The sequence below is a fragment of the Arachis ipaensis genome, chromosome B9 (assembly GCF_059453495.1).
Source record: "Arachis ipaensis isolate K30076 ecotype BB chromosome B9, ASM5945349v1, whole genome shotgun sequence".
Classification (NCBI taxonomy): Eukaryota; Viridiplantae; Streptophyta; class Magnoliopsida; order Fabales; family Fabaceae; genus Arachis; species Arachis ipaensis.
This window is the reverse complement of record NC_142444.1, coordinates 17,635,443-17,659,035: the sequence shown is the minus strand read 5'-3', so window position 1 is coordinate 17,659,035 and position 23,593 is coordinate 17,635,443. Positions and strand designations below refer to the sequence as shown.

Below are 23,593 nucleotides of genomic sequence, written 5' to 3'. Positions count from 1 at the left end.
GAAGTCCAAGCATTGGTGGATGTTCAAGGATGGATTCAAGCACAAGCCACCTTGATGAGGAGCTTCCCATAAGTCCAACTTAAGGACAATAAATTGAAGTGCTAGGTGGGAGACAACCCACCATGGTAAACTCTTTCCTTTTTCTCTTTTGTAAATATTGGTAATTTTGGTTTAATTTCATGTTTTGTTTAGTTAGTTGAGTTTAATTGGGAGTCTAGTAGGTTAAATAAGGTTTTATGATGTTTTGGTAGTTGTTTGGAGGTTTGGAATCCTTGGTTTGGTGCAAAAACATAGAAAAATTTTAAAAAATAGAGCACCAAATCACGCGTACGTGTGCTCCATGCGTACGCGTGATTCAAGCATTTCCAACCATCCACGCACACGCATCATGCACGCGTACGCGTGGATTGTATATTGCCACTTCCTAGCCATTTTCCCGAGAGTTATACGAACAGCGAGCGCACACTGTACCTTTCGCGCAAAGCTGGTCACGCGTACGCGCACCTCACACGTACGCGCCGCTCTCGGAATAACCCATCGACGCGCAAGCGTGACTTACGCGTACGCGTCGTGCCCATTTTACCACTCCACGAGCATGCGTCACTGACGCGTACGCGTGGCCTGCCCTGCATCAACCATCTTCTTTCCATTCCTTTCCTTCTTCTCTCTTCTCCTCTTTTCTTTCCACCCTTCAAACATCATCCAACACTACCAAACACCATTTAACACCATTTCTTTTAGTTAGTTAGTTAGTTAATTTTTTTTAATTTTTATTTTCCATTATAAGTGTTGGATTACTAATCTTGTTTACTGTTTACTACTGCTGATTGCTAATAGGATATTATCTTAACATCAATTTTGTTTATATTCCCCGTTGGATCCTTTTGTTGAGGTTATATTTTGGTTACTTGGTTTGGAACTTTTCATGCTTAATGTTTTTGAACACCAAGTACATGTTACATTGCCTTTATGCATCTTAACTCTTTGAATTGCATGTTTTGGCCACCATGCATTCAGTATCTATTGATTAGGCAAATGTACATTATCGATGCATTGTTTCTTAGGTGTTGCTTATTCATGATGGACCCTTATTCATATCACCCATTTCATGCATTGAGATTTTGGAATTGTGAAATTGGATCGAAAGCTTACCTAGTGACATATTTTTTAGCTTTCTAAGCTTTGTAGACCATGCTTGCTATGTGATTGAGTTTCACTTTTATATTCTTTCCTCTAAGTTCCATAACACTTATGTGTTCCACCTCTATGTCACTTAGGTGTTGCAACAACTTCAATATGTGTCATTGATTGTTGTGTAAGCTTCATATACCATTTTGTTCACTAAGTTTACTTACACATCAATCAATGTCCATCAATTATCCAATTTCACAATTGCTTGATTTTTGCTTGAATGCTTTTATGCTTCTTTACTACTTGTTTGGTTGCCTTAACTGACAAGTCTTTTAGAGTATATCAAGCACACTAGAATGAGTGAAGTGTATACTTTCTTTGCGCATTTGTGACATAACTTTTTATGCTAATGTGTGTGTATTCTAAAGGGCGCCTAATTTAGAACTCACACACCTATCTTTCATCAATGTCACACTAATTCACTCACTCAATTCTAGTGACTCACCTCATTCCAACAATTTATGCTTCCTTGCTTTTATGTTTTCTCTTCTTACGGTGTTATTTTCTATTTTTCATGAATGATGCACCATAAGCAAGAACGGAAGCGGAAGGAAGAACACGCAGCAACCGGTTGACCTACCAGCTGAAGGTAGCAACCCGGAGAGTTGCCGTACCCCCTAGCTCATCTTTGAGTGCACCGAGGACGGTGCAAACTTCTAAATGTGGGAAGGTCGTCCGACCAGTCGGCGCTTTGCTTTTGGGTGACAAGTTTCTAATCCCAACACTTTGCATTTCATTTTAGGAATTTTTAGTTGCATTTTCTTATTTTGCATATGTATATAATAAACTTAGTCAAATAATGAGACTCTCCAAGGATTTTTATCTATAGGGTACCCCAATTGATTGAAAAAAAAAATTTTTAGAACTTGCTTGAATTATACATTATGGAACATGATTTTTGAGACTGAGGTTACATCATATAACCACTTATTTTCATTCTTGTGTGCATTATTCTCTTTCTATGATTGCAATATTTGATTTGTTTGATTCTTTATGTCCATTATTTTGTGTATACATGCACTTATATGATTGAGGCCATTGTTTTAATTAGCTCACTTACCCAAATAGCCTACCTTTTATCTTCCATTGTTAGCCAATTTTGAGCCTATGTTTAACCCATTTGTTCTTAATTTTAGCACATTACAAGCCTAAAGCGAAAAATAATAAATGTCCTTAATTTGGATCTTTGATTAGCTTAGGCTAGTGAGAGTGTCTATCATTTGATTTTGGGAGAGTTGGGAACATTAGTTGGGATAAAAGTGTATTTTGTATTTTTGTTGAAAATTTTGGGAATTGGGTACATACTCATGCATTGAATGTTAAACCATATGCATTGATATTCTTGTATATATTTTTGTTTGAAAAAAATGAGAAAAAAATAATAGAAAAAGAAAGAAAAAGAAAAGCAATAAAAAGGGGACAAAAATGTCCCAAAGTAAAGTTCAATAATAATCAATGCATATGTGTGGTGATCAAAAGAGAATGCATGAGTGTGTGAAAAAGTGAAGAATGGGTAGTTAGGTTAGCTTTGAATTGTATAGGTTGTCATAGGTTAGGTGGGAAGTTTAAGTTGATCAAAGATTCAAATTCTAGTCCACTTGACCATATGCACCCTTACCTTGACCCTAACCCCATTACAACCTATGGAAAAGTCCTCATGATATTTGTATGCATGCATGAAATCATTATTGATTGTTAGATGAAAAACAAATCTTGGAAAGCATGATTAGGGGAGAATTGAGTTAATCAACCCCATACACTTGAGTGACTAGAGCGGATACACATCCGGTGAGGATTCGATTGCTCAATTACATGTTTCTACCCATGATCATCTTTTCTTGCAAGTTTGTAAAGTCTTTCAATAACTCAATTCAATTGTGGGTTTGCTTTGACTACTATTGCTTTAGCCCTTGTACTTGTACATGCATTCTTAGAAATTGATTTGTTTTGACCAAGTAGATGCATTTAAGTAGATAGATTGCATATAGATAGGTTGCATTTAGGTAGTTTACATTGAATAAATGTTGATACCCTTTGCTTCTTTCTTGATTTTAGCATGAGGACATGCTTAGTTTAAGTGTGGGGAGGTTTGATAAACCCCAATTTTGTGGTTTATCATGTGCTTATTTTAGGGGATTTTATCACCTTTTCCCACATTTATTCAATGAAATAGCATGGTTTTGTAATTCTCCCTTAAATTGTGCTTAAGTGTAAAAATATGCTTTTTAGACCCTTAAATTGGTGATTTTAATTCACTTTAATTCCATTCGATGCCTTGATGTGTTTGTTGAGTGATTTCAGGTTCATAAGGCAAGTATTGGATGGAAGAAATGAAGAGAAAAGTATACAAAGTGGAGAATGCATGAGGAAACAAGGATTTGGAGTACATCAACCCACGCGCACGCACAGAAGACGCGCACGCGTGGAAGTGAAGTTGCATGGCGACGCGTATGCGCACATGACACATACGCGTGGATAGGAAAATTGCCAAGCGACGCGCACGCGTGACCTACGCGTACGCGTCGATGCTCGCATGTGACTCACTTAAAGGAAAAACGCTGGGGGTGATTTTTGAGCTGCCCAGGCCCAAATTCAACTTGTTTCTGAGGGTATTTGATGCAGATATGAAGATTGAGCAAAGGGGGAGCACTTAGTTGTAGCTTAGCATCATGTAGTTTAGTTTCTAGAGAGAGAAGCTCCCTCTTCTCTCTAGAATTAGGATTCTTAGGCTTATTTCCATCTTAGATCTAGGTTTTGATTATTGTTCTCATCTTGTTTTCTTTATAATTTCATGCTTCTACACCTTCATTTTCTTAGTTTGTGATGTTAATTTTACTTTTATGTCTCTTTTATGTTCATGCACTCATGTTGGATTTGGATCTATTTTAATGCAATTTAATGTTTGATGTCTCTTTTATTGATGATTTGAGTTGTTGATTTACTTTTCATGCAATTGGTAGTTGTTAGATTTTATTTTTCCTTGTATGTCTTCCAAGTGTTTGACAAAATGCTTGGAAGGATGTTAGAGTAGATCTTGAGCATTCTTGGTTTGGAAAGAGAAATTGGGTGATCTTGAGTCATTAATACCCAACTCATGTCGGTGATCTAGAGTTGTTAGTTAATATGATTTCCATTTACTCTAATCTATTGCTAATTCCATTAGTGAGTTGATTAGGAATTTTGGATTGAGATTAACTAGTCTTGTTTGACTTTCTCTTATGGAAGATAACTTACACCTTCTTCCAACATTGGAGATGACGAAATAGGATAAATTCTTGTTAATCATTGTTATTAGTGACTATGATGGAAAGCCTATGATCTCAATCCTTGCCATGAATGTCTCTCTTTATTAATTTCTTTCTTTACTTGCTTGGTTTACTTTTCTTGTCATTTAATTTCTTGCCCTTTTATCAATCAAACCCCTTGTTCTCTCATAGCCAATAATTGACCACTTCATTGTAATTCTTTGTGAGACGACCCGGAGTCTAAATACTTCGGTTAATTTTCATTGGGGTTTGTACTTGTGACAAAACTAATTTTTTGCATGTGAGGATTCTTTGTCGGTTTAGGACTATACTTGCAACGAGGTTTCATTTGAGGAAATTCTAAACCGTACAAGAAACCGAGCATCAATAAACTTTGTTGATCCCCAATTTCTAATTCTTTGGCTGTTGTTTTAAATGGTATCCTTTACATGCCAACATGATTTTGCCTCATTCTTTAAAAAGTTGGTTGCGTTTTATAATTCATGTTTTCCTTTCAAATTTTAAGGATGTTAGTTCTGATTCGGCCTTTAGCCCAATATTTGAAGACTTCTCTCAGTATGGAAAGCTTGGAAATGATGACAACCAAGTCATCTCTGGTGTTCCAATACAAGTGCATACCATTAAAGAGATGCTTGCTGACATTCTTTGTGCTAAAATATATGCTTCCACATAAAAAAATGTTAGTATTTATGTTTATGTTTTCAACCATGTCAACTGTGTTTCAGCATGTGTAGTATGATAAAAACATGTAAGATAATATACGAATTACTGTTTGTCTACAGGATCATATCTGTTTTTTGATCGGTGAGATTATTGATGTGTTGAAACATCATAAATGGTGGTACTACTACTGTTTGTGTGATGCACCTGTTTGTCATGTTGGGAATGTGTTTTATTGTTATCTGTGTAGAGTTGAGTGTGTTGATGCCATACGAAGGTACCTATTTTATCTCTCGGAGTTGTTGGTGTCAGTTTTCTGTTTCCTTTATTGCATCTTCTGCACATGTTTCTCAGTGTATATCATTCTTTTGTTTACATTATTTAGGTATCGCATCAAAATTATTATTTTCCATTCAAATGGCAGCAATATTTTCATACTTCAGGGTGATGAGGTGATGCAAATACTCAAAAAGAGTTGTTCAGACTTTTTGATAGACGAAAGAAATTCCTCCCCGGTAATCATTTTGGTCTAAATTTCATTTACTTGTCCTTCTTTTCAGTTTCTGTTTAGTATTTACGGTTCAAGTATGTGGATTTCGCAAATGGACATTTTCTTTCTTTTTTTCTTAGTCGACCAATGATTACACTGTTCCGAATAGCATCATTTCTCAATTGATAAACAAGAAGATTGTCTTCATAGTGGATCCTAGACCCGTTGGATATGAATTGAATACATCTCTTCACATTGTTCGTGCAATATGTGATGATATTGATATCGTGAAGTTTTTGGAGGACTCCACCCATGATAATCAACAGCAGGTGATAAGATTATTATGTGAATCTGATGTTGCGTTAGTCCAATTTGTTTCTAATCAGGTCAACCTGAATTAGCTATATTGTTTTGTGTTTTCCATGTGTAATGTGTTAAGAGTTACTGATGTTATTCCTCTGTTGCTCGATTTAGAACTTTGATCTGGATCCCTTTGTTCCTCATTTTCCTTTCGAATTTAAGAGTCCAGTTCAGTTTCAGTCCAATGCAAGCATTCAATGTTCGTCGAGCTCAAGTCCTCCAGTGGGTCAGGCTTCACCAATTTCTGTTCTCAACTGGAATTGTTGGGTATTTCTTGACCTAATGGACTTTGATTCTTTATCTCTTAGTAAACTATGTAAACAGTAATACATATATGCATACATGTATATCGCTTAAATTTTTTTCTTTATTTGTTTAATATTTGTTTTATTAGTCTTCAAAGTTTGATCATACCTGATTTCTTTCTCATCTCATTTTTTTTGGCTTCTGCATTCATTGTTCTTATATTTTGTTGCGTTATCTATAGACTGTTAACCATGATTTTCATGCAAGAATTTTGTCCTCACAAGGTCAATTTATTTGGGAATTATCAGCCTCTCACTATTAGGGAAGAGCTTCGGAGTGCCTTTGGACAATGTGAAAATACTGTCGAGGCTGTTGAAAGGATGGATGAGTGTAGTGGCTAATCATTTGTTACATTACAATATATATAGATATCTATAATATAATTCCAAGTCTGTAAAGAATTGTCAGAAGTTTGCTTAGTTGTGTTAAGTAGTTGGAAAATTGGTAAAGTATGTTGTCAACAGATCTATTTTGGTATGTAATATGAACTCATTTCTGGAGTTGTGATGTTTATGAAACTTAATGTTCTCTTTCGTATACTTAAATTTCTATGTGTGAGTATGTTTCTCTGTGTTTTTGAATAAAGCATGATTATTATATATAGACATGTGCTTTGTTTGGTATATATTTTTTTTCTTACAACTTATTAAAATGTATCGAATAATTTAAATAATGAACCCCAAGATCATTAAAAAAATGTAATTTTTTTTCAACCGTATTATAATTTTATATTTAAATATCTCATGTAAAAAGATATTTTAAGTCAAATAAGTTAAAAGTACTCTTTTATTTATTTATCATGTGAAAAATATCTTTTTTTAAAAAAAAAATTTCAAAAATATAAATTGTAACTTCTCAGAAAAGATATTTTTTATTTTTTAGTACTTTTATTTTTATTATTAGAAATTTACTAAATACACTAAAAAATAAAAAAAAATATTTTTTTAATAAATTTTTTTTATCGATTTAATCATGCCTAAACAAATACTTAGTTGCTTTTATTAGTTTATCGATGTATTTAACATTATTAATTTTCTATCTTAATACTTTGAGAGTAAACAAATACTTAGTTGCTTTTGTTAGTTTATCGATGTATTTAACATTATTAATTTTCTATCTTAATACTTTAAGAGTCTAGAGGTAGACATCTTTTGGTGAAGAAAAGTTAAAAATTTCTAGCATACTGGATCCATTAGATCAATAGATGTGGACCGCACGATGGTGTTGGAAGGATTCTGATTGGGAACAGGCATGTTCCATTGAGAACACATTATCTCTTCCTCACTACTTTCCTTTTCGTGGAGCCGATTCTGATTCGGAGCCCTCTCACTCAGACATCTCTTCTCACTCTCTCTCTAATTCCGGCGAAGATAGAGTCCGATCAGAAGAGGAAGAAGTCTCCGGTGGTGTTGGTGGAGCAGAAGGAGAAGCATAAGGAGCATTTGAAGAAGACGAAGAAGATGTCGTCGTCTAGCAACAGGCACGGTGGTGATGGAGGTGAGGTTAGGGCATCGGACATACTGGTGAAGCACCACGGTTCGAGACGCAAGGCGTCGTGGAAGGATCCAGAAGGCCAGGTCATCAAAAAGACCACCAGAGACAGCGCCGTCTCTCAGCTAAAGGCCTTCTGTGACGACATCGTTTCTGGCAAAGCCAAGTTTGAGGACATCGCCTCTCGCTTCTCCGATTGCAGCTCTGCCAAGCGTGTTGGCGATCTCGGTCAGTCCCTCTCTTCCTATAATTCCAAATTTAACCAGAAAAATATCTATTTACTTAGTAGAGGAAGTGAAAAGCGTTGTTAACATTTCCTATTATGTTTAGATCTTGCTTGAGCAATTAGGTATCATTATGAATTGTCATTGTTCAATCTGCAATTTGTTATTTGTTATCAACTTATCACGATAATAAGGAAGTATAATTGAGTTTACGAAGTGAGATTGTTTATCCTAATTATATTAGGGATTAGCTATTCTGGAATGATTGCTCTAACATGGATGGATAATTTGATACCATAAGAATGTGTGTGAGTACTCCTAATTTACGAGGTCTTTAGCATCCAGTGGTACCCGACGCCTCTGGTTATTGGGAGCTCTACTATCTTTAAAAGCGAAGAATTTGAAATAGGTATACCGTTTTTTATGTTCATTTCTCTGTCAGGTTGAAAAGAAAATTATCGATGAGAAAAAAAGTGATCAGTTGATTTTGAATTAGTGTGGGTTGGTCTTAAATTTATCTTTTTTTGGGTGTAGGTTTTACTTTGTTTTTCAGCTCTGTTGGAGTTTTAGCTGAACTCTTTTGCATGATTGATGAAAGTTTGTAGCTTTTATTTTATTTTTATCCGGGTCAATCTTCATAAATTTGATACTTAAAGGGGTGTTTTCATTTATACTGGCTTTTACTTTGTTTTTCAGCTCTCTTGGAGTTTCAGCTAAACTCTTCTGCATGATTGATAAAAGTTTGTAGCTTTTATTTTATTTTTATCTGGGTCAATCTTGATAAATTTGGTAGTTAAATGTGTGTTTTCATTTACACTAGTATGTGATCGATTGAAATTTGTGTTGGAACTATTCCAAAATCCAAAGGGCACTGTGTTTGAATTTGGATGGCTTGATTTGTTGGTTTGTTACCTTTTGGATTGATGCTTTTTTTTTTTTCTTATTGTTAGTTAATTATGTGTTTTCAGAATCAATTTTAGGCTTATTAGTTTGTACGAATTCATCATTAACATTAATTAAAGCTATGTTTGTATATCTTCTAAGTTCTTATTATGATTTGATACATGATAAATAGGTCACTCCCAATTTGGATTACAGAATAGTTCAAGTACTGCTAGAGGATGGGAATGATCTTGATAAATTTGGTTGTTAAAGGGATGTTTTTATTTACACTGGTATGCGATCAATTGAGATTATTTATTTATTTATTTATTTATTCTTTTATTTTCTGTTATTTTCCATCATTTTTTGTTTCTGATTTAACGATAGAAAATAAAAATAAAAAATTGTGAAAATTACTTAAACTTCGGGGGAAATCACATTTATTGATATGAAAAACTCTGAAATGAATAAAAAAAATTATATTATGATATATTTTTTCTCAATATTTAGTTCTTTTTAACTATCAAATTCATTGGATGAGGCCTTCTCCGGCGACTACTATGATTATACCTCTCCGGACGGTGGAACTTGATCAGGGGTATCCAAGGACATTATCTCTGACAAAATAGCATGAAGCAGATGAATGAAAGCCCCTTTTTACTTAGGACAGTCGATTCCCAACATCATCAAGGTATATAGATTCAACCCAGATATTTTGATTGCAAAAAAAATTTCCTAAAAACAGTAAAAAATAAGTTTATTTGAATAAATATTAAATAAAATAAGTTTAAATTTTTTTCCTTGCTAATATTATAGTAGATTTAGAATTATTGTTTGTTTTGGACAATCTTTGAGATTTTTGAATTTTAATTTTAATACTTTATTTGAAACTAGCTGTGCCTTCTTTTTAATTCTGAATACTTTTTTGTTTGCCTTTTCTAGTGCTACATTTTAGTCTTGATCCCTTGAATTTTCACTATAGTATTCAATTGGTGTAAGACCCATAACTTTTGAAAAATGGCTATCATTAGCTAATTTCAAATTCAGTGTTTCTGTAGTTTTAATTTCAAAAATTTCTTTATTAAAGAAAATTAGAACAAGTTTCGGTTAATTGAATTTGAAATAGATTAAGATTATTATCCTATTTTACAATTATTGAATTATTTTCTATATTTAAATTATAAAATTAATAATTATGAAATAATAAAAATTTTATATAATTTGAACTAAATAGTAATTAATATTTTAAAATATTAATAATACTATTTTAAAAAAATAAAAGATTTAATTATGTTATTTTTAATTATTGGATTTAGATATTTTATTAAAAATAAATTATAAAATAGATAAACAAATAGTATTTTCTATATACAATTAATGTTAGATTTAATTTGAGTTTCAATTACTATATTATTATCAAATTTATTTGATTTACCAAAGTGCTCCTAACCCTAAGTTCCTAACCCTAAGTTTTAAAAATGAAACCTAGCTCCCTCAAACCCACGCAGCCGCAGCTGCTTCCCCCCTCTACCCTAAACACACACCCAGCCATCTGAAGAAGAAAGGAAACAGAAATTTGAGCGAGAAGAGGCAGGAAAGGGGGAAATCAGAAACACAACACACACCCACGAAGCACTGTTGGCCGAACGGAGAAAAGGGGAGATGAGGAAGCACGGCGCCGGCGGGCGTCACTGCCGCCGCGCCGCCGTGTTGCATCAGGGAGGGTGAGTGAGCGAGAAACAGACACGAGAGGGAGAGGGTCGCGCCGCCACGGTCGTCCAGGAGAAACGCTGGAGAAGGAGAAGCTACTGCGCTGCCCAGAACCGCGTCGAACTCGCCGCCGTTCAGGCTCCAGTTTACCGTCACCATCGTGCAATCGCCGCCGCGAGGTAGCCATGCATCCGCTGCCGTCTTCGCGGGGCTTGGGTTGCTGCGGTCGCTGCTCGCCGTGAAGCCCGTCGCTGTCACGTGATGGAGGAGGTTGCTGTGCCACCATCCGAGTTTGCTGCTGCAGTCGCCCGTACTGCTGCCGCGCTTCTTCGTTCTGTTACTACTGTCTAATTGATGTAAGGCATTCTTGCTCCTGCTTCAGTTTGAGTTAGCCTTGAATTTCCAGAATTGTTACTGTTATCCGATTTGAATTTATCGTTTCTGCTTGCTGCCATGGCCACTTCACGTTGTTGCTGGTTCGGTTTAAAGATTGCTGCTACTTCTGGAATCCCAAATCGGAGAGGAGAGGAGAGGAGGCGTTTAACCTTGTCACGATTGCTGCCATGGGAACAGGTCCTGGAAATTACTAATAGAGCAGGCTGAGTCACAGTGATTCTGGCTGCCGAGGACGGTTATGTGGCATTCGGGACCATTGTTGAAGCTTCTGTCCTTGGGTTCGGTCAGTATCCCTTAGTACAGTAAGTATCTCTGCCGTGAAACCTTCCCCGTTCATATCCCGTTATGTGTTTTAAGGTTTTTGCAATAATAATGTTTTCTAGGATTAAGTTGTCGGAGCCACATGTTGCGCGTAAGGGTTGTTTCTGCTGCTGCGAAAGTGAACAAAGCTGGGATGCAAGCTGCCGGTGATTTTGGGTTGAGAGAGAGGGTTCCTGCTACGCTTTTGGGTTATGGTTATGCATTTTGGGGTAGGGGCTTTTTCCGAAAACTCTGTTTTACATATTGGGGTTATTACATATGGATACTGATGTGAGACATGGTATATGTGGTGATTGTATTAGTCTTATGTATTGTCTGGTTGACTTGAATGATTATGAATGTTTGTTTGACTGGATTGCTGTGCGGCTTGCGAAACGAAATGTTTTTGAAGTTGACTATTTTAAAGATTTGAGGTCGAGTTTGATCCGTTGGGAATTGATTTGAGCGGAGTTGATTTTCTTAATAATGTGAAAAATAGAATACTCTTTTGGATTCAGCCTGGTTTGCTTTAAATGATCTGGTTTTGATAAATGATTGTTGCTGAACCGTTTCTTTAAAGCGTTAGAAATGAGTTTAATCGACTGATAATGATTTGATTTTGAAACGGTTTCCTTGAAATACGAAAATGAGGTGACTGTTGGATTTAGCTTGCCTTTAAACTGATTTTGGATTTTGGGCTGTTGAAAAGGATTGTGGAACGGTTTAGTTGGGACCCGAACCGGGTGGCAAAGTCCAAGTTTTAGGAGAGGTGTTGCCGAAATTTCTATAAAATCCTAGACTTTGACAAGTTATTTGGAAAAGTAAAATATTTGAGAAATTGTATTAATTAATTTATTAAGAAAATATTTATGTTTTCGAGCTTAATCTATTTAAGTAAACTATATGCCTCAAGTTCGATTTATTTGGAAATGAATTATTTTACCATTTGAATCCCTGAATGAAAGTATTATCTTCTAATATTGGTTTTAATATAAAAAGGGGCTCTTGCTTTTGGTTATACTTAAAGGCTTAGTTCAGAGGAGCTCTTTGTGACTTTAAAGGAAATGGGACTTTTGATCGAATAATTACGTTTAATACCTTTTTGTAAGAGGTTAGAGAATTGGTTTCAAGAAGAAATCTGAAAGTGGTTTGATTCAAATGGACTGGTTCCATTCCAAGTGAATGGATTTTTGGATTGGGTTGGAACTCGTGATTTTGTATGACTCGGTTTCATAATAAATTCAGTTTTTATTTACTTGAACCGAGAATCCATGATTTTAAGAGTTTCAATGAGTTTCTAAGGAGTTGAGATAGGTTGTCCTTCCCTAAAGACTTGGGACTCTGTCGAGGAACTTTTGTTATAAAATCTCATTGTTGGATGGGTGATTTTGAATATTTCAAAGAGATCCTTAACTTGCTATGTTTTTGGAAGTTTTGGAAAGAGAATGCCGATGGTGGCTTTGTTTTAAAAGGGAAACTTACTTTGAGTACAAGTGGCTTATGAGCTTGAGATGATTTGAGAAATGAGATCTTTAAAGCCAAGGTTGAAAAGAGTTGAAATTTGATTTCAAAGTGAAATGAGTTGAGAAAAAGTGATTTATGGCTTAAATGCCGATTTTATGAATTTGATGATGTTGAGTGGTGGAAGTGCTATTTTGTTATGAGCTGGAATGACTGTGTATGATAATGATTGCAAAATATGTTATGGGCTAGATGGCTGACTATGAATTATGAATTTAAGCCGGAATGACTAAGATGAATGTTGATTCATGGCTGAGAATGAATGCATATATGCTGAAATATTGATAATTGTGATTTTGCACTTCCACTATCTGAGATACGGGTTTCCCTGGATAGTAGCAGTGGCTAGCCACCACGTGCTCCAGGTTGAGACTTGATACTCTGCTGACCCTATGTCGTAAGTGTGGCCGGGCACTGTGAAAGTCCCGGATGAGCTCGCCCCTATGAATATACACCAGTGAGGGTGTTGGATATGGATTATGATTATGATCACGATGATGATCGAGAATAACTCGAGTTGGGGATGCACGACAGAGGGATAGTCCAATGGTTAGTTACCAGGACTTGTTGGGTTGGCTATATAACCGACAGATGATATCATCAGCTACTAGGACAGGCATGCATCATATGCATCTGTGTGACATTGTTTAGGTGTGCATATTGTACTTGGTTTGCATTTGTGATTACCTGTGATTAACTGCTATTTGTTCTACTTGCTGTAACTGTTTGTTTGTGTTTGAACTTCCTATCTGTGTTTGCGACTGGGACTTTGTTGGACTGTGATTATTGGTTGGGTTATTTGGGCCTAGGGCCGTGGTTGAAATCAGATGGACCGATGGTTGGTTTCGATTTTGTGTTTCTGATTTGGAAAAATATGAAAGGGTATTTGGTTCAGCTTAGATAAACCTTTTGAAAGGCTTTTGAGTTTTTAAGAATTGAACAGCTCCTCTTTCAGAAAAGATTTTTGGATTTCTCTTTTATAATAAACCGTTGATTTTGAAAAGATACATAAGGCGGTTAGCAATCACTGTAACGATTTTATCTCTCGTATCCTATTATAGTAATTCTGCAACCCTACGGTGGGAACCCTTTCGAGGATGATGTTCTCGCCCCCCTACAATTTCCCCTTTCAGGATATGGATGTAGAAGTCACAAAGAGCTTATCTAGTTGTCGTCGTGATGTTTGTATTGCTTTAGTTATTATATATTGTTCCCTCGCCTTTATCTTTATACATTATGTACGAGGGATAGGAATTGTATTGGTTAATGCTTGTAAAGTTATTATATATAAATATATATATGTATGTACTCTTTGTGAGTTTTTGTAAGTTGTATGGTATGTATGGATGCATGTTTCATAATAAAAGTATTTTGGGAGCGGTATTGTGGTTTAAAGTTTCAAACAGACTCATATTTTAGTATTAAATAGTATAAGAGTCGTAATGTCCGAGCTATCAGAGTCGCGCAGCCGGAAGCGTGAGTTTTGATAGTTAGGATGTTACAATTTGCTTTTATCTCCATTCCAAAATGCCCTCAATACTTACAATCTTAACGAAATTAGAAAATGCTTTGACAATAAATTCTGGACATTTGCTTTTCAATATAGTATTTTTCTTCTGATTGTCTGCAATGTATTCATTGCTCTCACTTTGGACTTATGTCAATGATAGGCTCATATGGATCTGTTTTGCGGTACAAGAGCATTGAACGTTTGAAGCCTATTGGAAAAGATTCACTTCTTGGTGCCAGTGGGGAAATAAGTGATTTTCAGGAGATTCTACGCTACCTTGATGAACTTATGTGAGCATTTTTTTCTCCCAAAGCAAAAATTGTTACCGAGTATGCACTGGAATTTCAAATTAGGGAACAATAGAAGGGTCTGCTTGATTAAATGATTTAGCTTTACATATTCTTGGTTATTCATATGTTTTGGACATAGAGTAAAGAAGTATATTTAGAGTAAAGAAGTATATTTTTCACCTTTTCAATGTTACAAGTTGAAATTTACCAAGTAACTCTGATTGAGTTTCGAATCGTTGCAAAATGATATTTTTGTTGTGCTTACTGTGATATTGAATATACAAGGTTTGATTTAATCTCCAATTATGGAACTTCTTTTCTTCCTTTCCTGATTGTGACTTTTAGGTCAATTTCAATTCTGTAATTTGTCAATTTTCTATTTCTTTTTTTTTCTCTCTTTTTTAATTCTTGTTGTACGATCTTTTTTCAAAACTTTCTTTTATTCTGTTTTGATAATTGTACAACTATGATCTCATAATTTTTAAACTATTATTGCATGATTGTTGTGCCTCTGTACGGTTAGGAGAAGCCCTACAAACTTTCCTTAGGCATCAATGGAACAATGGCTGACCTAGTTGCTCTTGCTTCCTCCCCTTGAGCTATAGAATCACGTTGCCACTTTAAGTGCAAGTAAGTTGACTTTGATCATTCTTTTTAATTAGCAAGAGAATCATAAATCAACCTTCAAATAGAAGAACCTGTTCTCAGTTTCAGTTCATTCTTTTCATGACTACTGCATACATAATTCTTTTTATCAATAAGTCTTTGTATTAGGTAGGTGTTTGATATTCACAGACCAGAAGGGACAGGATAACATGTTGGGAGGGTTAAGCTTTTGTTATTTTCTGTAGTTAGCCTTTCTAAAAGTTGCTTCCTGACTCACCACCTGTGAAACATTTCTGTTGAGGCATTTTTATTTTAGTTTTCCGAGTCTCTAATGATGCTGCGTACTGTCTACACTATCTTGTGCATTATTATGATTTCTAATTTGGAACGGTCCTGTTTGAATGTAGATAACGTCGGTTGCTTTCCCAAGAAGATCTTCATGCATTTTAATTAACACCGAACTCCGACCATGCGAAAATTATGCTCTTGCTGGATCCATTTCCTCTTAGTGTGATTTTGCAATTTGTAAGTGTTCATTCGGTTTGCAACATGATATATTTTGCAGTGTGGTTCTTATTGTTTTTATCTGCGATCATTTGCACATTGGATTATATAAAAATCACTTTTCATAGGTATTGAAGTGTCATTCTGCTTTTACTTATGTGGTGGAGAAAGATTCCTAGGATTGTACCTTTGCTTTCATACTCTGGTTAGAAGTTGATAACATGGTACTGACATAGACCTCTCTGCAATTCAGGCACCACCTGCGATAGTGTTCTCTTCCGACTGTGCAGGACTCGCAGGTAATTTACTTGATTGTTGTTTAGCATGATTTATATAATCTTACAGAGTCGTTTGGTATTGGTTCAAGCTTGAACCACGTTTGAGTTCTTAAGGAAAGTTTTACATGAACACAAGAATATCTCTTCAAAAGTGAAGAAAGATCTGATTGTTGGTGATCTGAGTAATAATTTTTAACTAAAATACTTTTCATTGTGGTCTATAGATTTCATTCGAATCATTAAAAAGTATTACTTTTTTCAAACTATGATTATGGTGAATATTAGTTGGTTTTAATTTTCTTTGAGTTGATTAAAATTTTATAAAAATGTGTTAATCTTATTTTACTACAAGATTATATAAAAAAATATTTAATTAAAAAGAGAAGAGAAGTTGAGAATAGAAAAAGTCAGTTTTTTATTACTTGAACTCAAGATCATTAATTAGGTCCTATTAAAAAGACTTTTAATACCAGAATTATTAACAATAATCAATTTTTCTTTTTAACATGTATCATATTTAAGAAGGACCAAATATTTTATAAAAAATAAATATATTTGTAATTATTTTTTTATCTAATTTTCATAATTTGTATGTTAATAGTTTTTATGTCACGTAAAATTTTGATCAATTATTTATTTATTTATTGTTTTTTTTTAGCTTTTTGTGATTTTTCGTCATTTTTTATGCTAATTAACAATAGAAAAAAAAGTTGAAAAAATTGTGAAAATTACTTAAACTTTAGGATAGATAAAATTTATTAATATAAAAAACTCAGAAATAAATAAAAAAATAATTCACGATATATTTTTTTCAAGATTTAGTTCTTTTTAATTGTCATAAATACTAAAAAAAATAAGTGCTTCTTAACAATTCGAATATTAAAAATCTTTTTAATCATTAGTAATTAATTCTTCATAACAGTTAAGTGTAATTTAAAAAAAAAATGTAAATATCTATTTTTATCTTTCTTTAATTTTTCCTTATCTTTAAAAAGATCAGAAGTAATCACCAACAAAAAGTAAAAAGCCAAACGTCACCATCCACTTGCCCCACTTTTCCCCAGACAAAAAAAAAAGAAAGAAACGTGACAAGAGCAAACCTACTGAACCTCCTTCGTCTCTCTATGTCGTCTCACGTCACTCAACCCGCAAACCCGACCACCGTACTTTTCCAGATTCAAAATCCCATATCCTCCTACAACATACGAAGCTGTCGTCATCCGCGGTGGCTCCCAGCGCTTCCAATTCGTCCGACAGACCAATCTCCCGCATTTTCTCGGCGAATAGTTCTTTTTCTTGAGCTCTTGACAGATCGAGACATTATACTTCACCCAAATAACAAGGGACGTGCTGTCTAGGTAAATCCTCTGAAAACTGAAAACCGAAGAATCAAGTTTAGCTTTTGCCCTAATGGTTGCACTGGTAACGCAGTTTTTTGTTTAGTATTTTTCTTTTGCTTTTCTTTTCAGTTTTGCTAGCTTTCTTTGCCTTTAAACTTTTTTTTTGGACATGCATGTATCATTCAATGAAAGCTTAGCTGCCAATTTAAAGCAAAAGAAATAGTTGATTTTCTGAAGAAGGCATGTCTCATACTTCCTTGAGCGCAACATCCCATTTGTTTTTGTTTATGCTTTCTGTTACCATGATTTTAATTTTACATTTAAACTTTTTTTTTCTTCCTTACAAGGATCAGTTATTTTGCAAAGTACTCCAACTATTAATCCCAATTTCATATTATTAGGTATGACTTTATTCTTTTAAGTTTTGTAATATCTTCCTCAACTTAAAAAATATAGCCATTGTTTACATTATTTTATCGATTATTTTAAAATATAAAAATAGTTTTTTTGAAATTACTTTTATCATATTTATAATTTTTGAATATTCATTTTGGTCTTTTATATTTTATTATTGATTTAATTTTTGTATATTTTTTTTTCATATCGTTTATTATGTATATTCTAATTAACAAATTCATAATTCATGATTGTTTGTTTAAATAATTATTAGTAGTAGTGGTTAGCTTTCTGAAACTTCTGAACATTATAATTAGGATTAATAGAAATTCAATTTACTAGAATAAATAACAATATTTTTGTTCATTTATTTCTTCTTTTGTTTATAAACGGTTGCTGTTCCTTCTTTATGATTCTAGATTCAATTTTATCACTTGTTTTTCTTGAATTTGTTGAAATCTTCTATTAGGGTTTACTTTATTATAATACTCTGTTTTGCAGTAAGAGATAAGATCTTTGGTACGGAGTCTATCTATCTCATAAGGCTGAATGGCGATGCATGCCGATAGAGAAGATCCAAACAGGTATGGTGCTGAGTATTAGAGAAAATCTTTTCTTTGCTGCGTTTTCAATTTCATTGAAGTCTCATCTATTTTTTCATTTAATATATTTCATATTAACTTGTGAAAATTTTAATGTCAATTAAATATTGATGTTATGCCATCTATAGTTTTTTTTAAATTCTTTCTCATATTTTTCATATAATTTAATTTTATTGGCTTTTCATTCATATGTAGGCCACATTTCATAACTTGTCGTAATCTCTAAAATATGTTGTATAGTAGTTTTCCAAAGTGGTTTCTTGGGTATTTTTTCAAAAATATGTTCTTAATTTGTTACTTTTTTTTGGTATAATTAGTTAGTTGGTTTCTTGGTTAAAAGTCTCCGTCTTAACCTCTAATGATACTATTTTGTGCTAATAAGAGGTTTTTAGCAACCCAAGAATATTGGCCCAACGGAAAAAAACGGATTTTCAGATTTCGCCTTTTCAATGACCAGGTAACCAAATATATTATGGAATATTATATCATGCATGTTAACCGATTAAAGAGGTGGGTTAAATATTTAACTTCGAATGCTTTGTTTTTAATTTATATTCAGTTAGTCGTCTTTTCTACTTTCCTCTTCTTGATAGTTTTATTTGCCTGTTAGATAACTTTGATTAGCTAACTCCGAGTTTCTGTCTAATCTGAAATGGGTGTAGACTAGAACTCTAAAAAGATTAATTTTGATAAATTATCAATGTATATTCAAAATAAATAATATAATGTTTACTAATCATACATATAATGATAGTGACTTTGAAAATTAAGCATTTATTAATACGTGAAAACATGATTGGATGTTTATGTAGGTGTTTTGGTTTCAGAATCCATCAAGATAACAGCAATTTCTTTTTCATTGTTTCTTTCATCATTGTTTCTTTCAAAACTTCAGTATTTTTTCCTGGACATTCAAAAAGACCTGATATGTGTTTCTTATTTAGTTACTTATTTTTGTGATGCTCATTATAATGCCAGTTCATTTAGGTGATTATTTGCTCAGTTGTTAATCATGGTAGATTTAAATGTATATATACTTCTCTTTGCTAAATGATTATGTAATATTATGTGATGCATTTTTAGCATGCTTTTGTTAGACATGAATTAACTTTAGGAAGAAAATTGAATATAGGGTGAGAGAGCTTTTCCCCCAACTTTTGTTTCAACTCATGGCGAAGAATTAGGGACAATGTTCTATGTCATTGATGAGCTAGATAATTGTTTACTGGAGCTGAGAAAAAACAATGATCAGTTGCTTATAACTGACACCTCATTTGAACATATTAGATCTTTCTATTTTATCAATAGAGGGGCATCTGTTCAATTTAGATATGTCGATTTCAGAATTTTTTTTATTTCATTGTTGAATCACGACAACCAGCCCCTCTAAATTCACCTCGATCCTGACTCATGTGTGCCTGAGGTAATGGACCCAGAGACACTTGATAATGTATTAAGAATGTTCCACATAAAGTATACCAGGATTAATGAGGACTCATCACCTGATGTGATGGTTCTATCTGGGTCTGAACTATCTGATGATGAGTTTACAGTGATGAAAACAATGATGAAGATGGGACACTGAAAGGGGATAATCTGGATAATCCTATCGATTTGTATGGTGGAAGCACTTTATCAATGGAGGTCAACGAACAAAGTAATGAGACAAACGAATTGTCTGACAATGGGTAATGCTAAATGTAACTTTTTTTTCTTGTGTTTTGGATTTTAATATTTTAATGTAGTGACTAACATGTTTAAAATATCCTAAATCAGAGAGGTTTATTTTCAAAAGACCATCGGATCTGGGTCAATTTAGACTGGTAAGTTGATCTCAAAAGAGTGATTTCTTTATTTTTTTCTTGCAAGCTTATTAAATATTCTTCCTAAATCTGTTATTTATTGTGTATGAAAATACTATGTTTATCTTAACTATGAATTATTCATTGCAGTATTTGTCCTCGAAATTTGTTTCATATCTTAAACTATTTGGAGATGGTTCGATTTGGACGATCACTAGTCCACGTTCCAGAGAATACAATTTAAAGGAGGGGGACAACATTACCTTGAAACTCGACTCGCTATCTAACCGTCAGATAGAGTGTTGATTCAACGATGTTAGGCCTCCTATGTATAACTCTGTTTGATAGATATTTTGAAGTATATGTTAAACTGTTTTCGACATATTTTGTTTTTTAATTAATGAACAAATTTATATATGTTGTAAATATTTTCTTTTGCTGTCAATAGATATCTTGACAATCTATGTAGTTTACTATTATGCATAATCTTAAAAACATAGATTGTCAAGATTGATAGCTAAACAAAATATTTACAACATATATAAATTTGTTCATTAATCAAAAAACAAAATATGGCCAAAACAATTTAACATATAGTTTAAAATATCTATTAAACAGAGTTATACATAGGAGGTCTAACATCGTTGAATCGACAACTCTATTTGGCGGTTAGGTAGCGAGTCGAGTTTTAAGGTAATCTTCTCTCCCTCCTTTAAATTGTATACTCGAAAAGATTTATTCCACCTGACCCCAAACTTGCATTCTCCATCTCTTTCTCCACTTTTCAGTAAGTTGAAAAAGAACACATTCTTCTATACATTGGAAGGTGGACCAGTGCTCGTCCAAATCGAACCATCTCCAGATAGTTTAAGATATGCAGTAAATTTTGAAGGCAGATACTGTAATGAATAATTCTTAGTTAAGATAAAAATAGTATTTTTATACACAATAAATAACAGATTTAGGAAGAATATTTAATAAGCTTGTAAGAAAAAAAAAATAAAGAAATCACTCTTTTGAGATCAACTTACCAGTCTAGATTGACCCAGATCCGAAGTGATGGTCTTTTGATAATAAACCTCTAGAGTGTATCTGATTCAAGATATTTTAAACATGTTAGTCATCACATTAAAAAAATACCGATTTATACCATGATATTAAAATCCAAAACACAAGAAAAAAAAAAAGTTACATTTAGCATTACCCATTATCAGAGAATTCGTTTGTCTCATTACTTTGTTCGTGGACCTCCATTGATAAAGTGCTTTTACCACACAAATCTATGGGATTATCCCCTTCCAGTGTCCCATCTTCATCATTGTTTTCATGTCTGATAAAAATTCATCATCAGATGGTTTAGATCCAGATAGAACCATCACATCAGGTGATGAGTCCTCATTAATCCTGGTATATTTTATGTGAAACACTCTTGATATGTTATCAAGTGTCTCTGGGTATTAAGGTGAATTTGGAGAGGCTGGTTGTCGTGATTTAATAATGAAATAAAAAAAATTTCGAAATCGACATATCTAAATTGATCAGATGCCCCTCTATTGATAAAATAGAAAGATCTAATTTGTTCAAATGAGGTATCAGTTATAAGCAACTGATCATTGTTTTTTCTCAGCTCCAGCAGTAAACAATTATCTAGCTCATCAATGACATAGAACATTGTCCTTAATTCTTCGCCATGAGTTGAAACAAAAGTTGGGGGAAAAGTTCTCTCACCCTATATTCAATTTTCTTCCTAAAGTTAATTCATGTCTAACAAAGCATGCTAAAAATGCATCACATAATATTACATAATCATTTAGTAAAGAGATGTATATATACATTTAAATCTATCATTATTACCAACTGAGCAACACAAGAGAAAAATAATCATCTAAATGAACTGGCATTATAATGAGCATCACAAAAATAGGTAACTAAGTAAGAAACACATAAATGAAAAAATACTGAAATTTTGAAAGAAACAATGAAAAAGAAATTGCTGTTATCTTGATGGATTCTGAAACCAAAACACCTACATAAACATTCAATCATGTTTTCACGTATTAATAAATGCTGAATTTTCAAAGTTACTCTCATTATATGTATGATTAGTAAATATTATATTATTTATTTTGAATGTACATTGATAATTTATCAAAATTAATCTTCTTAAAGTTGTTGTAGTCTACACCCATTTTAGATTAGAAAGATCAGGAACTCAGAGTTAGCTAATCAAGTTATCTAATAGGCAAAAGAAACTAACAAGAAGAGGAAAGTAGAAAAGACGACTAATTGAATATAAATTAAAAACAAAGCATTCGAAGTTAAAGATTTAACCCACCTCTTTAATCAGTTAACATGCATGATATAATATTCCATAATATATTTGGTTACCTGGTCATTGAAAAGGCAAAATCTGAAAATCCGTTTTTTTTCCGTTGGGCCAATATTCTTGGGTTGCTAAAAACTTCCTATTAACACAAAATGGTATCATTAGAGGTTAAGACTGAGACTTTTAACCAAGAAACCAACTAACTAAGTATACAAAAAAAAGTAACAAATTAAGAGCATATTTATGAAAAATACCCAAGAAACCACTTTGAAAAACTACTATACAACATATTTTAGAGATTACGACAAGTTATGAAATGTGGCCTACATATAAATGAAAAGCCAATAAAATTAAATTACAACATGAAAAATATTTGAGTAAGAATTTAAAAAAATTATAGATGGCATAACATCGATATTTAATTGACATTAAAATTTTCACAAGCTAATGTGAAATATATTGGATGGAAAAGTAGATGAGACTTCAATGAAATTGAAAACGTACCAAAGAAAAGATATTCTCTAATACTCAGCAACATACCTGTTTGGATCTTCTCTATCGGCATGCATCGCCATTCAGCCTTATGAGATAGATAGACTTCGTATAAAGATTCGAGAACAAACAAAAGATCTTGTCTCTTACTGCAAAACAGAGTATTATAATAAAGTAAATCCTAATAGAAGATTTCAACAAATTCAGGAAAAACAAGTGATAAAATTGAATCCAGAAACATAAAGAAGGAACAGCAACCGTTGATAAACAAAAGAAGAAATAGATGAACAAAAATATTGTTATTTATTCTAATAAGTTGAATTTCTACTAATCCGAATTATAATGTTCAGAAGTTTCAGAAAGCTAACTACTATTACTAATAATTATTTAAACAAACAATCATGAATTATGAATTTGTTAATTAGAATATGCATAATAAATGATATGAAAAAAAGAAAATATACAAAAATTAAATCAATAATAAAATATAAAAGACCAAAATGAATTTTCAAAAATTATAAATATGATAAAAGTGATTTCAAAAAAATCCTTTTTATATTTTAAAATAATCGATAAAATAATGTAAACAATGACTATTTTTTAAGTTGAGGAAGAGATTACAAAACTTAAAAGAATAAAGCCAAACCTGA

General features: G+C 33.1%; 1 protein-coding gene and 1 long non-coding RNA gene across 5 annotated transcripts; both read left to right on the top strand.

Annotated features, from left to right (window-relative positions):
* Window positions 1-10,326: 10,326 nt before the first annotated feature.
* Window positions 10,327-17,069, top strand: LOC148543896 (putative proteasome subunit beta type-7). Of its 4 annotated transcripts, none has more exons than XM_088500118.1 (7): window positions 10,327-10,936; window positions 11,070-11,259; window positions 11,360-11,506; window positions 14,468-14,597; window positions 15,121-15,227; window positions 15,611-15,728; window positions 15,961-17,069. In XM_088500118.1, exons 3-5 carry the CDS (start codon window positions 11,380-11,382, stop codon window positions 15,143-15,145), a joined length of 282 nt encoding a protein of 93 aa, XP_088356244.1. In that variant the 5' UTR covers window positions 10,327-10,936; window positions 11,070-11,259; window positions 11,360-11,379; the 3' UTR covers window positions 15,146-15,227; window positions 15,611-15,728; window positions 15,961-17,069. The 4 variants fall into 4 exon arrangements, 3 of the variants coding, with proteins under 3 accessions (XP_088356244.1, XP_088356242.1, XP_088356243.1); XM_088500116.1 differs by having other exon boundaries at window positions 11,070-11,278; XM_088500117.1 differs by having other exon boundaries at window positions 11,070-11,278; window positions 15,836-16,049.
* Window positions 17,070-17,922: 853 nt separating this feature from the next.
* LOC148543895 (uncharacterized) lies at window positions 17,923-23,323 on the top strand. Its single transcript, XR_015900001.1, has 2 exons — window positions 17,923-18,305; window positions 18,706-23,323. It is a non-coding gene; the product is annotated as an uncharacterized LOC148543895 (long non-coding RNA).
* The last annotated feature ends 270 nt before the right edge of the window (window positions 23,324-23,593 follow it).

Coding starts and splice junctions, on each gene's coding strand:
- LOC148543896 (XM_088500118.1), top strand. CDS start 11,380: ATGTTGCGCGTAAGGGTTGTTTCTGCTGCTGCGAAAGTGAACAAAGCT. Junction 11,507..14,467: donor TTATGGTTATGCATTTTGGG/GTAGGGGCTTTT, acceptor TGTCAATGATAG/GCTCATATGGATCTGTTTTG. Junction 14,598..15,120: donor CGCTACCTTGATGAACTTAT/GTGAGCATTTTT, acceptor CTGTACGGTTAG/GAGAAGCCCTACAAACTTTC.